At 40.5% G+C, this 17119-nt stretch overlaps 1 protein-coding gene across 5 annotated transcripts; it reads left to right on the top strand.

The window, feature by feature from the left end:
- Positions 1 to 690: 690 nt before the first annotated feature.
- On the top strand, positions 691 to 17034 carry sirt2 (sirtuin 2). 5 transcript variants are annotated; one of them, XM_022251892.2, is made up of 14 exons: positions 720 to 803; positions 1658 to 1708; positions 1934 to 2044; positions 8306 to 8437; positions 8608 to 8649; positions 9116 to 9222; positions 9758 to 9883; positions 10137 to 10263; positions 10541 to 10656; positions 11448 to 11524; positions 12758 to 12809; positions 13454 to 13524; positions 14322 to 14388; positions 15206 to 17034. In XM_022251892.2, coding segments are annotated over exons 3-14 (1065 nt in total). In that variant the 5' UTR covers positions 720 to 803; positions 1658 to 1708; positions 1934 to 2043; the 3' UTR covers positions 15353 to 17034. The 5 variants fall into 5 exon arrangements, with proteins under 5 accessions (XP_022107566.2, XP_022107575.2, XP_022107584.2 ...); XM_022251874.2 differs by lacking the exon at positions 1658 to 1708 and having other exon boundaries at positions 691 to 803; XM_022251902.2 differs by lacking the exon at positions 1658 to 1708 and having other exon boundaries at positions 743 to 761.
- Positions 17035 to 17119: the final 85 nt, after the last annotated feature.

Raw genomic sequence — 17119 nt, 5'->3', positions numbered from 1 at the left:
ACTTTGCAATACGTTGATCTGATATAATGCTGTCTGTTCAACCCCTTGAATCGGATGTAAATGGCACATTAATATCGGAAAATTCACAATTAGTTTCACCGGCGTTAATAGATTTTTAAAAGCATTTTTAAGGTTCAAAGGGCACTGCAGGAGATAAATACAAATGTGGGACATAAATACAAATGCCCAATTTCCAGAAATAAATGAGGAAAGAGCAAATTTGTTTTGCCGTTACAATAGGCCAGACGTTACCACTAAGTCTTAGGAAAAATTCCGTCGTCCTGAAGTACTCGTATAAATTGGCCACGCTGGTGCATCGTGTTATTATTATTACTGATGATGATTTATTTCAAACACTGTGATTGTAGCCCGGAGGCTAATTTGCCATAGAACACACAGCTTGACTATTCAATAAATAAAACATTAGAGCATTAAAAATTTTAAGTATTTAAAATAAACACAAAACAACAATCAGAAAATGAAAATTTCTTAAGATACAAACAGAAAATGGCACAGTTATAACCAATGCCCTCAAAAACACAAATCAATTAAATCGTACACTTCAAATACCCGGTTTAGTCAGCTGGCTAGTTGGATATAACAGGGCTCATCCCTCGCTGTTCTTATTGTAATTACAATATATATGCACACGGAGTGGTACTCTCCACCTGTCATGTTAAATTAATGCAAGAGGGCGCTTTTTGTCGAAGCGGAGACACGTACATATACAGTCGCACACATTCTTCCCAAATTAAGTCGTGGTAAGTAGGCCCATGAAGGCCTATAGAAAATGTCATCTGAAGGTAGGTCATTTCACATCAGCCATGTTTAATTTGGAAGCCTTTCAAGCAAAAAACCTCATTCATATATCGTGGAATTCTTTGAAAAGAGGATAGGCTTGGCTTTATGCAAAATCGGTGGAACCCCGCGTTGGACATTGCAGACCCGGATATTTGGGCTAATGCGGGTAGGCACTGGTACTAGCCTGCGCTGCGATAAACAACAAAAACGGACAAAACTTATAATAAATTAACTTATATTCCTTTGCAGTGGTTTATAAACCACCAAAAAGTGATAACACAAACTAAAACTTCAAATTTAGCAGTGAAAATGTTGAACACTGTTGAATCTTAAACACTTGCTTTGTGTAAATCCTGGTGTGATGTCCGTGTATAGAACCATGTAGGAATAAGAAACCTATTCCTCCATGATGGAACTCTCAGTTTCCGAAATGTTGACTTCATTACCAGTGAACTGAGTGATGGATTCAGACTCCAAGGCTGTGTCTTAAGTTGAGTCCCATAATTGAAGGGCGTTACTGCTCTATTTCATGCAACAAATTCATCAAGTTTTCACAGTATCATGCTAAGAACATATGAGACAGTGGTGCAACGAGAAATATTATAAAATGTACCTAACAGTAACAACAAGTGACCTTACATGCTCAAAAATGTTTGCCAAGAGTACTTGACCCTGACCCTCCTCCCAATAGATACCATATAGCTGTCCCAGCTGTGTAAAAACATACAAACTCTTCCTCAGACATGCAGCAGATAGCCTACAACATCTGTCATGCTTGCTTTTAATTAATTCAAAGGTTAATTAGGCATACAAACAACATTAGTAAGTTGTGTTTTTCTTTTCTTTAATATGTTAGACATATTCCCCGCAGTGAGCTACAATAATACATAATTACTACCTTGTTAGAGTAAGTTTAATTAATTTTTTTTCCTATTTTCATTTCTTCTCCTAAAATTTTGGGCTCTAACTCAACAATGTAGCAACTCAGACTTCCCATCAAGAAATGCCTGAATTTATTCTGAGGGATATATGTCATTGCATAAGCATCTGCGATTTTGAAATCGATGTCAGCAACCGTCAAAGTTAAACCTAACATTATAAATGGACATACCTGGATTGATGTGACTTTCAGAATCAGCTGATCATCCTGGTGGGGCAGATGGAGGTGGAAGGGGAGGAGCTAGTAAAGAGGAGGGCAGATCTGCCTCTGATAGGGACTCGCAACACTCTGGTTTCAACCCAAGTATGTATAGTGTATTGACGGGCTTGGCCACTTCTCAAACCCAGAGATGTATTCACTTGAAATGGAAATGTAATAAAAGAAGCTATATGGAACAATTGGCTTTCCAATTATTCCTGAAGCTCTAGACTAGCCTCACTTGAAAGTCACCATGCTCATTAGTACTGGCAAGATTCCCCTACCATACCCATATGCATGATTACAGTAGACATGTAGACTGTTCTTGTCATAATCTGGAACACAGTCACATCACACCACAAGGCCACCCATGTATGCCCATTTGTGACCATTCAATACTGGTTGGAACTCACAGGGATCAATCAAGGGAGGCCCTTTCTATCAATTAGTAAGAATGGTCACGGTAATTTTAGGGAGAAAAAAATTGAACATGAGGGTGATACTGTGTGAAGACTGGTCCACAATTAGTGGAAAGTGTCTCTTTAGACCATGGCTCTTGACCGACGTTTGGTTGACTAGCCTTGTACCTCCAGTGGTTGTCTCTACTCGCTTGTCAGTCGCAACTCGACTGCACTTGATAAGTTGACAAAATCACCTACTCTTCAACAGTTCTCTCTCCTACACAAGCCCCAAATAGTTCTCTCCCACTCAGTACTTCCATGGACAAAACGAGCTTGTACCTGGATTCTAAAACTCTCCCATGTGTCACACGTAGATTGGGCTCCTCTACACTGTCAGAGTGACCAAAGAACAACCCTGACCAAAGCATACATGACATGTACATACAGGATGCTAACATAGTATTAGCAGGCTTAGCGGGTAGAATCTCGGTAAAATATTCCCAAAGATGAAGGCTCAGATAGCTTCCTATGTTGAACTAAAATTTATTGAAATGCACCTCTCGATGCTTCTTTATCCTGGTTAGCTGAAATACAGTCACATGGGATACACCACCTGTAGGCTAGTGCATGATCTTTTTGTCAACATGAACTTCACGTATGTTCACCCAGCACTGCCTGTGTATCAGTTTAGTTAATACATAGGATTGTATGGGACGGCGCATGACAGGGGTAGCCATAATCCAGTCCTGTCTCCTGCCTCAAAAGAGGCAGCGGTGGAGAGCCGTAGCCAGTATTCGATACTTGTGCATGCCGTAGTCTCACATGGAGACACTGCACTGCATGTTGCCAACATTGAGTACAACATAAACCGTTGAAAATATTTCTTGTTGGGGTTTTTCTGAATATATACCCCACATATATATTTGCAATGAACATTAGTAATGACACACATGATAAAGCCAAAACTAAAAGAGTTTTTAAAGTGATAGTGAGCCATTTTATGCAAAATCGTCATTGGAAGCCAGTACTGATCCTTGAAGAGTTTTTAAAGTGATATTGAACCATTTTATGTAGCATTGTTATTGGAAGCCAGTATCGATCCTTGACATTTATAAGATGATTTTTTTCAACACCATTAACCCTTGCTCTATGAGTGCAATTTACTGCCAGTCAGTAGTACCTGCCAATGCACTGCAGCTGGAGTGCATTGGAGGATTCTTTGCATTACCAGTGGAGTGATTTTCAAACTCCCAGTGGAGTGCATTGGAGGATAACCTTGTTGTCCCATGAATGCCAACAACTGGAGTGCCAGGGAGGACAATTGGGTTCTCTGGTAAAGTGATTCACTTACTTTTGAGACACCCTTGGCACTGTCAGTTTACAGTGAACTATGAAATGTGACAAATGAAAGAAAGCCCTGGATTTTTTTACTGGGCACTAGGAGGGGAAAATAGTCTGTTTTTATTATTAGTGACATTTTATGATGTAAAATGTTACTTAGCATAACACTTGAGTTGGAATTAGCATGACACTATAATATAGCATGAAATTGCTTAGAATTACATAATATCAATGTTGGTAAGGCTATATAAGACCTGCAAAAACAGGTTTTTTCAGAGTACATCCCCTTTCCATAAAGTTGAGAGTCCTGGAATTGCCGACATGAGTCAACGGGATGTGTGGAACCTCCAGTCAAGTTTGAGAGGTCAGGAGCGAGACCTGTTTGAGAGCCTTGCTGTCAAAATGAGTGAAGGAAGGTATGTGCACATTCTACATACCAATGCTTGGCCTTTTTTCCTAGTTATAAATGTATGCTTTTTCTTTCAGTTGACTACTACATATCAGTGATTTCCCTCTGTTTCATTTATACATGTAACACATACATGTACATGCAAAGAATAAAATCTACTCTACCATTTTTCTTTGCAGAAAGAGGAAGAGACATGAGAAAGAAACATGTCAGAAAAAATGCAGTTTGGATAACGAGCAAAACAGCTCCCAGCCAGGACCATCGCTGGCTCCAGCTGATACGATAACAGTGATGGAGTGCAAGGTTATAAGTGGTGGTGCTACCCATGGTAGTAAGGGTGGAGGAAATTTTGACCATGAATATTATGAGACAGAAGAGGAGGCGGGGATGGCTGAAGATGGATCTGGAGAGGAGGAGGAAGATGAGGAGGAAGATGACAAGGAGGAAGATGAGGAGGAAGATGACGAGGAGGAAGATGAGGAGGAAGATGACGAGGAGGAAGATGAGGAGGAAGATGACGAGGAGGAAGATGACGAGGAGGAAGATGACGAGGAGGAAGATGACGAGGAGGAAGATGACGAGGAGGAAGAGGATGAAGATGATTTGTCTCAGCCAATCCCGGGCCCAACCCAACCTAAGAAGCGAAAGACGAAAACCCTAGAGCCTTTGTCCGACAATGACCAGAGAAAACCAAGACATGGGGACCATGTCTATCCAAGAGACCGCCATGGCTGGACAAGAAGTTTGAAAAAAGTACACATCCATAAATTCAGAGGGAAGAAACCTTATGGTCCTCAGCAGGTTCGCCCAGACAATGATGACCCATTGGAATATTTCTTGTCGTACTTTCCTCTATTCCTCTTCAGGAAGATTTCAAAGTACACAAACATAACTGGCCAACCTAAACCAAACTTCACCAAACCGACAACTCCAGCTGAAATCCGAGCTTGGTTTGGCATTAGAATGTTGCAAGGGGTCCACGGCAACGAAAATGCAGAGGATGACTGGTCAACGCATCCAGGACTACGCAACAATCTCATCTCCTCGACAATGACAATGGCTCGTTTTAACCAGCTCTCTGAATCCTTGGCATGTTCAAATCCACAGCGTGGACCAGCAAGAATCAAGAGGAAGGCAGATCGGTATATGTGGCGAAAGCGTCACCCTCTCTATCCTCTTCAGATTGTGTGGGATAAGGTTGCCAAGCGATGTAGTAAGAACTACAACGTTCACCGGGATCTGGCACTGGATGAGGCCATGGTCAAATACAAGGGAAACAAATCCAATGTACGGAAGTTTTTCATGCCCCTGAAGCCAACCAAAGTAGGCTTCAAAATCTTTGCCGTGTGTGAGTCCAACTCTGGCTACACTCACCACTTTCATGTCCATACTGAAAAGGGACTGAAAATGAAAGATCTAAGTCTCCAGATGATAGAGCCATATTTCGGCAGGTACCACCGGTTCTATTGTGACAAAATCTACACATCAGCTGCTCTTGCAGAGGCACTTCTCGAGGAGAAAACCTACATATGTGGAGCAGTGAAGCGATCATCAGTTGGCCTACCAACTGATTTCAGCACTTCTGCTAAGATCAATCCTGCCATGCACAAACACATGACAGGCATGAAGAAAACGCCACGAGGGACGATGTACGTCCGCCAGAAAGGCCAGATGACAGCGGTACTATGGCGAGACACTAAGGTTGTCTCGCTATTATCCACCTGCCACCAGGGGTATCGTGATCAGGCAACAGATTTTGTCTCAAGAAAAGTGATGCAACAAGAACAGAAGAAGGCACAGAAGATAGATGTACCAGCCCCGCCTCAGGCGATTGCGTACACAAAGTTCATGGGCGGAGTGGACAGGGCAGACCAGCTCCGTTCCTACCACACATGCAGCAGACAGTCAATGTCATGGTGGAAGAAGTTGCTCTACTACCTGATTGACGTTTCACGCGTCAATGCCTACATATGCTATAAGCATCATCGCGAGGCAGAAGACAGCCCGTTGATGAGCACCAGAATGTTCACCGTCAACATTGCAACCTCCCTCATTGCGGGATTTGCAGAAGGAGCACCGGCCTACCAGCCAAAACTCCAGCCGGTTCCTATCTACAATGGACCAAACCACCAGTGTGTCAGAATGCCAGGGAAGTTCCCCAAAATGTGCATCCAGTGCAAACTTACAAACAAGAAGACAGCCAAGGGAAGGAATGTTGTCACGCGAACTGGTTGCACAAGCTGCAACATACATCTTTGCAAGGCAGAATGCTTCCTGATGTTTCACGCAGCCAAAGGTGTTCCATGTTAAGCATAAGAAATGTTGCCACAGATAACAGTCAATTCAGCAAAAATAAAAGGCATGTAAAGCAATAGAAAAGTAGTGTTTTTCCTAATCAGAAAGAAAAAGCATACATTTAAATAGGAACAGAGGAAACCAATTCCTGATAAAAAAAAAGAAAAGGTACTTTCATTTGGGGCAATGATTGTAAGACTGAGCCCTGAAACAAACAAAATAAATATGCATTTTCCAATCTCTTACTGGTCCCACCAGTAATAAAAAAGTACAGAGTAAATAAAAAAGTACAGAGTAGTAGTCTTTACTTTGACAGCCCCCAGCAAGTCAGTTTTTCCAAGCACTTAGTATTTTACTGCACAGCCCAATAGAAGTACACTCCAGTGCACTCCAGAGGATTGTGGCGTGTAGCTTTGCTGATCAATGTAATAAACTAGGTGTTTACAGCTGGACCAAGTTGACCTCCAGTTTACTTTGCAATTCCTTGAAGTGTACACAGTTTCTCCCTTAAAGTGGTGTGGCGGTTAGTGGAGGGCCTTGTAATAAACATAGCCACTTTTTAAAGGGGAATATTGCAGTGCATTGGAGTGTCAACAAGAGCAAGGGTTAAACCCTAAGTTCTCCACTATTCGAATATCAACTGGACTTTTGGTTACGCAGTAAGTCACCCTGACAGAGTAAAATTACAGTGAACCAGATTTTTCAGTTTGTGAATCTGGCTTTAAAACCCTAGACCATCAGGATGACTTCAGGTCAATGCTGGCTTCATAACTATGTGTTTCACATTCTTGTGAAAACTTCAGTTGTAGGAATATATTGATTTGTTTTACAAGAAGAGAGGAACTTAACACATTTATTGCCAGGAAAAGGCTACTGCATATTTGATTACATAAGATCATTGACTATCAGTAATCAATAATCAGACGTCTCATTTCCATCACAAAACCTCACTGGCATTCCAGTGTACGACCATGAACAATAAGCAAAACTAAGTTGAAGAAGGAAACATACTTCCTTTGACTAGACTTACCTCATGACATTGCATGCACACATTTTCTGGAGCATAATGCCTGATCAGGTACCGAGACTGGTTACAGCGCCCTCACATGATGTGAACAGTGGACAGTAAGTCTCCAAAATGGAATCTAAGGAAAAGCATTCCTTTTATTGTTAAATGGCTTGAAGAGTTTTTTGAATACTAAACCTTGAAAAGTTTCTGTCCTCATATTTATATTTTCCCTGAGGTGTGACTGTGTTATGAACCCCTCACATGTATACATGTTTTCCACTTGCACTCCCAGGCTGAGGTCGGGAGGCTTGTTCTCGTATGTTCACGAACAGCTCGATTTGTTGTTCGTGGGTTGGCCGCTCGAACGCCGGGAACAAACAACCGGTTATTGCTGGCAGCTAGTGACAAGCAACATGCAACATGGTGGCGGCCATTTATGTTCTTTGAGATTAACGTTTAACGAATTCTTTTCTATTTAAACTGGAACATTCATTTCTTTGTTATGAAAAATAATTAATGTTAATTTTGCAAAACTTCCAATTGTCTGTGGCTTACAAAGCCATCTCTCTACTTTTTTCAGATGTTCAAAAAATCAAAGTCTCACGAATTTTTCCGTGTCTTCCTGTAAAACCCTGACGAGGAGGTGATGTGTGATCCTGTTCCAAGAACAGTGTTCTTGAGTCATGTTTCCGCCGTTCGAGTGCGAGAACAAGAAACCCGTGTTAAGAACAGGCCGCCCGAACTCGACAATTGAATAATGTTTCACTTTCTAAAATTTTCTTTCAGTTTGGGGGGGGGAGAAGCTGTTCATTTTCAAAACAGATTACTTCTTTTTAAAGATGATATAAAAACTGGTTGATGAAATTTGTGTGTGTTAGGAATTAAACAGTTTCTGACCTTTGACCTTACAGTGGAAACCTTGGAGCAGTTGATGCGTTTTCTTCGCCCCTTTCAACAAGATGAGGAAGAAGAAGCCAAACCTGAACAGTTATTGGAAGATATCAGTCTAGAAGGGGTGGTCAAGTATATGCAGAGTGATAAATGTAAGTTGGCTGGAGAGGGAGTGGTCAAAACATGGAGAGAGTGGTCAAGAACATGACCACACCTAACGAAATCGCAAGATGATAGCTGGTAAAATGACAGAAAGGATTTTTATTTAAAGCTGAAAATTCAAATCCCAACTGAATTTGTGATTTGCTCGTTTGATTTTCAGGCAAGAACATCATTGTAATGACCGGAGCAGGAATTTCAACATGTGAGTCGAGTGTCTTTGCTATTGAGAGTTAAAGTAAGAGAATTTGCTTTTCAATGCCCGAGGCAGCCTAGTTTTGCAAACATTGCAATGCATTGATATCTTTGAAGAGCCTGTAATTTAAATGACTTGTCCTGGCTGACTCATTTGACTGGCCGGCTAACTTGTCTGTAACAAAGATGTCACCAACAATGTTGACTTGGAAATAGAAAAATGTTGTATCTTGATCAATTTGGTAAGTTTCCTAGCAAACGTCTTGTAGATTTGGAGTTAACGAAAGGTAAGAGTGAAATATTGTCAACAAAATCAGCAGCTTTCTTCAAAAGCACCATGGCATTATTTGCCCCATGGAAGACCAAAGCCGTATTATTTCATCTAGTCTTTCATCCAGGTATTTCGATTTAAATTAATCTTACCATCAATTCCTGCCCTGTTTGCAATTATTTGGCATATTCTTTGCTCTTTCTAGCGGCTGGCATACCCGATTTTCGATCGCCAGGAACTGGTCTCTATGACAACTTGGAGAAGTATAATCTCCCAGAGCCAATGGCAATATTTGACATTAACTACTTCAGGGTAAGTGAGACTATGCATAGCTTACCTGCATATCAGTGACATTCTAGATGATTCTATGCTAAAAAAGCTGTTGCCTCATTAATCACAGTTGATTATTTACAGGTTGTTCTGGACGAACTGTTTAGCCATGAACAGTGTTCTGAATCAGGAGAGGCAGTTTGGTGATGGGAATATTCCAAGGATTGAGTTGTAAAAGCCTCTTTGTTAGGTAGATTCATTTTACTCAGGTTTTAAGGTCATGTGAGTTCATTATCTTCTTCCCTGGCAAATAGTTCTTCATTGCAGGATACATAACTGCATGTGAGGACAGGGCGTGTTGTAAGCATAAGTGTATGATAAAGCAGTAAGCAAGTTTAGAACATCAAAGGTCAGCATCAAAGGTCAGCTAGTGTGGTCAGATGATGGTTGTGTAAGAGCATCACGCCCATTAAAGTCAATGATAGACAATCTCTCATATGTAATCAAATCACACAGTGCTGTCTACAGCAGTCTCGTAAAAAACATACCACTGTCGTTATCATTTTATTCATTACAGGAGAGACCTGAGCCATTTTTTTATTTGGCCAAGGAGCTGTATCCTGGGAAATTCAGACCCACTCCATGCCATTACTTTATTCGACTTTTGGCCGACAAGAGGTTGCTATTGAGGAATTATACACAGGTCGGTGCGATTAAGTCACCCTTGTTACACGTACACACAAATGAAAGGATGATGGCACAGTTGTAAAAGAAAGGCCTCAACATTTAAAATGTCCTGCCATGTTACTTCCATAATTCATCTTCTAAAAAGCAAAAATCCTGATAGGACAAGGCAGTGTTGCAACTGAGACATCCTCTGATTGGCTAGTTAACTGTTAGTAAACAACTATGATTGCCCAATAAGAGCACAGATGCTCAAATGTTATCTCCTGCAGAATATAGACACCTTGGAGAGAATTGCTGGGGTTCCTGGAGACTTAATGGTTGAAGCTCATGGGACCTTTCATACAGGACATTGTATTGGAGACTGTGGCAAAGAATACACCCAACAATGGATGAAAGGTGAGCCCTCATAGTCTATAATCCGATTGTATGTTGTCTCTGAAGTGGCATATATGTCTGTCTTTCTGCCAATTATATTTGTATCTCCCTTCGTCACTGCACATTGGCATGTTAACTTGATGCGTGTTTGCTGTCAAATAGCATGCCAAAGCTGTTTTCTCACAAGAACCAATTGAAGGACAAGAATGCAGTATTCCTAACATCAGACATGGACATTTGTTATCTGACTGAGACCTAATTTCTCACCAGTAATGGTAGGTGTTACTTTTCTTCCCAGATGAAATTTTTGCTGACAGACTCCCTAAGTGTACTGACTGCGAGGGCTTAGTCAAACCAGACATCGTTTTCTTTGGAGAGCGATTGCCAGTAAGGTTTTCCCATCTTGTCATGGAGGTAAGAAATCGTTGATTACCAGGTATGCCAGTGGCTCAAGTTAAGACTAACGACAATTAGGACTGGAAAGTTATGGTTCTCATGGCAAATGTCACATTTACAACCATTATTTTAAAATCAAAATATTTGTCCCATAATGCTGAGAAATCACTGCAGTTTCAAATTACTTACTAGATGTTTTTCTAGGGGTGTGCATTTAAGGTATTCTTGGAACCGGGTACCCGTTTTATGTCAATACCGGGTACCTTTAAAATATAAAGAAGAGCATGGCACTGTGCGCAATCTGGCAGACTATGTGCCCAAAACAGGGCTCTTTTTTCATACATAGGAAGCGCCACATTGTTCTTAAGTCAGATGGGAATCTCTCCACCTTTTTATTAAGCAAAGTATTGCCTTTAATTTGTAACAAAAAGAGCTTGTCAATCTCTGAACTGTGAGTTATGACCGCAGGACCAGGTTTTCCAGCGGCATGATTTTTCACCAATTCTGCCCTTCCCATGTGGAACTTTTTTACGGGTACCTGACCCGACAAAATAGAATCAGATTTTCTATGGACGGCCGTATACCCAGGACCAGGCACAGGCCTACGTTTTTCCATGTAATCAACCTTCAAAGACAGTTGAAAATAATTTCCTTTGAAGTATTTTTTATCACTTTGTTAAGGCATCGTCATTGAGTGTTCGCCGTATTGTGCTACACGTTAGACAGCCAAATGTCAAGAACCATACATTGTGGCATGTTTTTCTTTGTCTCAATGAAGAATTTGCAACGTCTTTGTTTCTTGTCTGCAGGATTTTCCAAAGTGTGATTTGTTAATTGTCATGGGAACTTCATTGGTTGTGCAGCCATTTGCTTCTCTAATTGAAAGGTAACTTCCATGCCCCATGTAGCCATCTTCATGTCAGCTTTTCAAGTTAATTTCCATGAAGTCGTTTAGAGACGATAGAATTAGCTGTACGTAGATTTTCTTCAGCCGATTTCAGTTGGAGGATATCGCCTTTTGCAACATCTGAAAAGCTTTTGTATTTCTGTTTTGGTTGAAAGACACACTAAGGATGATTAACCCCTTGACGACGGGAACTTTTTTCTGAAAGCCGACTCCGAGAATTCCAGCCATGCTTGGCCACGAAGGCCACCTGCCAAACGGCAAATTCTCAGTTTGTGGCCCAGCGTGCTCTTCACGCTTTGAATTACATGGTGAATAGGCTGATTGTTCGGTGGCATGCGGCTCTACTCAAGCTTCCACATTCCTGTTGCCTCTTTTCAAAGTGGGGGCTATTGTGAAACTGGTGATTATGATGCAAATTCGGTCTTTTCATTTCTGGGCTACACACAAAGGCCAATCACCGTATATACAAGAGCCAGGGTATGCCTTCTTTCACTGTGTTCGCTCGAGCGTGGGCTGAGAATAATAGCTGAAAAGGGGGCTGAGGATCTCAATTTTTACAGCGGCTTTTGCCGTCATCCGTCGCGAAGGGGTTAAGACATCAAGAAAATGTTGGAACATCAGCTTTGGGGCTGTCCATGAAGTATCTATGCATCAAATACAAACTTGATATAACCCCTCCCCCCATAAGCATGGCATACACTGTACCTCCTCCACCCCCCATACATCGACAGTATTCCATGGTTGTCGTTGATTTATCATACCTATTGTTATGGCCTTGTTGAGATCGAAATGGTGGGAGAATGGTAGTGGTTGAAAATTTTTGATGTAGAAGAGGTGAAATCTGACGAAGGAAATCGATTTCAGAATTTAAATAACATTGAAAACTGAAGAAAATGAAACTGTTTTCATGTAAGGTGAAGGCACTACTCCTGTGCTTGTACACTGTACATGCGGGTTATGAACAGCGCCCTCAAGTGTTATGTGGTGTCCTCCCCTTTCAAATGTCCACAGCTTGCCAAAGTTTTAGTGTTTGGCCATCCCCGCCCACCCTGGCATAGATTTGTAACACTGCAGTTTGACACTTTTACTTGTAAAAATTCCCTAATCAAATGACTTTCACGACTTTTGCCTGTGTTTAAAATCAGAACAGTGGTAAGCATTTAATTGTGGCCAAGCAGGTTAAGATGTTATGTTTTGATTAATTTTTTGTAGAGTTCCAGCTACAACACCAAGACTTCTGATTAACAAGGAAAAAGCAGGAGAGGTATGTATGCAAGTCAAATAGAGGGGTTGCATTTCATATTGTTTCAGTGGTGCCTTGCCATATTAAAGGAACCATTACCAAGTACCAGCTGCAAGGGGTCTATCATGTCTGAATACTTGGTTTAAACATTTCTTTTTCAAATGTCAAATGTGCTCATGCCTAAGAAAGGGAGTCTCAGTGTTTGTGATCATTGAAACTGGCTCATGAAACATGTCCATGGATGGCTTCAGAACCATGGGAGGTGTAATTGAGAATTTCTACACACATTAAATAGGATTAAAAGAAATAATAGATGGTACCAAGTAATGATTTCTACTCCCCTTGACAAGTCCTGCCAACAGTCCTGCCTTTTTCTTGTTTAAATCAAAAGGTTGGAACATTTAACTTAAGTTCAGATAATCAATTACCTTTGACGTCATTTTTACCTATTAGAATTTTATTGACTAAACGATAATGTCAGCCCAATTTATGTAATTACTGGCTGACATTCCATCTGACTTAGAGTGTACCTTGATTAAAGGTCATAAAGGATGGTGCTCTTCACCTGTCTCTCGGAGGATTTTCCATCTGCTTTAGACATAGTGGAGGGAATGTTAGAGTACTCTGCCAATGTCTGTATAACACACCTTACTTTTTGTTTGAAGGGAATTCCAAGGTTACGAGGACTAGGATTATTTACTGGTGGCTTCGACTTCGATTCTCAAAACAAATACAGGTAAGGAATGCTGGATTCCTTTCATTGCAGTGTTTTGAGTTCACTGATAGGAAACACAGAAACATCTAAACAATATACATGCAGTGGTTTTCAAGGAGCTTGCAAGTTTTGTGTTTGTAGTTTATACTTCAAATTTATACCAACTGGAAGACTGTTGTAACAGGCCGAGCAGGCCGGGGCATGGGGAAAAATGAATACAAATTAACAACCACAAAAAAGCACACAACAACAAGACAGACTTTGCGAGCACCTCCCAAATTAAGTATTGCAATCACACAAAGCAACTGAGTATTTACAAAGACATCCAAAAGACAAATTAACAAATGTAGATAAATTACAATGTTTGGTAACAAAGTTATGAGACCAGCATGGGTGCACGGCTGGAGGCGAGGCCGTGGCTAAAAGCAAAGAAATCCAAACGTAAAATAAAGAAACGGAAAGAATGACTAATGCCCCAGTGCCTATAGCAGTCTTGTATTCCTGCAGAGTGCACCCAACCAAAAAGGTATTAAAAGAATTCAAGGAGTGAGAGCAGTATGCCCCCAGGTGGCACACAGGTAACTTTGTTACAATATGAAGTATAGATCGTCTGATGGACTCCTGAGATTTACCGTGTCAAACGTCAGTTTTCATTGCTCCTTTTTCTCGCAGCTCATTTCTCCGAGTAGCTCTTAATGGTTTGCATCTTACAAATCTAGACAGATTTAATCATCCGTCTGTTGGGTCCCATCCTGAAGGATATTAGATAAGGGTGAATGGATATTTCTGATATCATTTATGTCCTTTGCTTCCTACAGAGATGTGGCTTACCTTGGTACTTGTGATGATGGATGTAACAAACTGGCTGAGATGCTTGGATGGAAGGTAAGCATGAGTCAATTCATTTACTTTGTGATCAGAATGATTACCTAACAAGTTCAGGCAAAACTTGTGTTATGGCAGTCTCATGGCGTAAACATTGCTACATAGCATCAATTAGTGGATTGGTTACAGGTGTCAGTATCCAGCCTGACACAGTAAAGGTATGCAGAGGGCTACAGCTATACATTTGCAGCTCAGAAAAACCGGGCGGTTAAATCATGGCTGGTTGTTTTATCCTTCACACAGTAAGCAATGTGCATTTCACATCAATGTGCTGATGTATCCACACGTAGGTTTTTAAACTAACTACTCAAACCAGCAACAAACCGGCAATATAATCACCCAATATTTCTGAGCACTTCAGGCCCTCCCTTATGGGGGTGGGGCACTTGGACTTGTCACATTAGTAGAATTAAGTATTCAAACTATTTTTTTCTGTAAACCTTGTTCTTTTGTATTGGCATGAGTAGATCTTCTGTTGTCAGACTGATTGTTACAGAATAAGGCCATGTCCATATGTAATGAGTTTGGCTGTTGCTAGAAAATATAGATGTGGATTTGGAAGTCGTTCATGCCCTTTTGAACCGCTAGCTAGTGGCTATGGTCTCTTCTCATAGATGGTGTGTTGCTCACAGCCTCTTCTCAAGGGGCACTGTACATGAACAGAATGTCATTCTACTTTGGCTGCCTCGCTTTTAGTGGAGAGGATCTTAGCTCATTTGAATTCAGTGAGTTTCGGGCATAGTTGAGGGACGTTACTGTCTTAGTTTGAAGTCGTCATTAATTTGATTATTTCCTTCTTTCTTTCTATCTGAATTAGGATGAACTGGACGAATTGGTAACATCTAGTCACAAAGAAATAGACGGACAACATGAATCTTCATCGTCTGAAAAGCCAAGCAAAGGCGAGACTAAATCTCAAACACTGAAGACATCACTGCCAAAGTCAGAGACTACAAGCAAATAAGATACTGAACCATCTTTGTTACTTAAAGATATTTACTGATAGGCTTCTCACAATGACGTCAAACTTTGTTTACTCGTGCACTTTCCTATCCGGTTTGTAAGTGACTTAATGATACATGCGCACGCACCACTGATGACAAGCCTTCATTACATGAGCCTTCAAGTTGAGCGTTATCTTCCAGTTCCATGGTTCAACGTAGGTCTATGTGCAGTGGGCGTAGTTTAAACTGAAGTGACCCCACGCTTACAAACCAGATGGCAATGAGGTGGGCCTTGATCCATAGCCCCCTTGAGAAAATGCACGCAGAAACAAAGAGTGATATCATTATGCTAATAGCTGGATATTATTCCATTAAGACTAGCCTTGGTTTGATCATTGCCTGTTATATCTAACCCTCAACTGAACACAGTGTTGTTCAAGACGTTTAAGGTGAAGTCTAGTGATTATTTTGAAGAGGAAGGGTTTATATTTGTCGTAAACTCTGTTTAGACACTCTCCAATGTAACAGGTTTGAGATGCATGCTGCCAAGCTTAAAAATAAAAGGGAAAAACAAAGAGAACAAAGGGTGTATGTCATAAGTGTTTAATGGTTTGAATTCACCAATTCTGGTAGATACGAACTCAAGTCGGTAATTGTCTGGGTTTAGTCTGGCTTCACTGCTGTGTATACTGTGTTACATACAGCATGTGGTAAAATAACATCATGTAAAAATGGTCAGTGCAAGTCACCCCCAGTATGCATGTGAGTCATCTACCAATGACCAACTTAAATAATCTGCCAGCTCCTGGGAACCTGCTACCAATATTGTATGGAGCAGTCTGATTGGCTCAGAATGATGACATTATGAATATTCATTTTTGGCACAATTTAATTGGTTTAGAATGAAAGTAATGTAAATATTCAAGCCTTGCTGTGTGCCCATGTACTTGCACACATGCTGCTTTCACAACAGAAATTGTCTACACTTCCATCCACAACATTGTTTGTTCATCATTTCTTTTGATTTTTTGTCGTTCAAATAACACAGTGGAGGTGTTGGAGTAAGGAATTGCCAAAAAGCAAAGAGTTCTGTTGGCCATGGCTTGAGAAAACCAGGATTTTGAGTACTCTGAAACCCAAACAAGCTGAGGTAATCATGAGATTTCTACCAGACGCGTACATGTAGGTGAAATCCCTGATTGGTCCTGTCTGTAGGAAGGTTTATGCAGAGGCTATTAGCTTGCTGCTTACTTGAATATCTTCCCTCAGTCATATTGGTCAAGTTTGACATGTTGGATTGCAAAATGTTAAACAGAAGGCTTAGTATTAACATTAATGATGCAGTACTGATGACATAAAAGGATAAACACGACTTTTTGATGTTGTATCAATGTTGCAGGTCGCATAGGTCCCAATTGATTGAACCACATACTTTACAGAAATTTCATGAATATTTTACATTTTTTGGGAGAGGATTCAATACCATTGCCAAAATTATGATTATGGATTGAAGTTTGGTATAAGAGCAGAAGAAATCATATACATCAAAACAATAGTGCAATTCAGATACATTAAGTAGAGCAATTCTAAAGCAGTAAATATAAAGTCTAAATTTGTAATAGATAAATGTGTTGAAAACTTAAAAATTTGTATAACCCACTTGTATGTAAATAAATTGTTTCCAACTTTAGTAAAAATTAAACAGTGGTGATAGTGGAAGTCGGATACCTTTGAGGTAAATGGAAGAAATCAACCCTGGAATGTGGAATGAGTTTTACCTTTTAAGT

The sequence above is a fragment of the Acanthaster planci genome, linkage group LG01 (genome assembly GCF_054643075.1).
Source record: "Acanthaster planci isolate LZ-2023a linkage group LG01, COTS_SCS, whole genome shotgun sequence".
NCBI lineage: Eukaryota > Metazoa > Echinodermata > Asteroidea > Valvatida > Acanthasteridae > Acanthaster > Acanthaster planci.
Note: the sequence above shows the minus strand (reverse complement) of the source record. Positions and strands in the feature narration are given on the sequence as shown.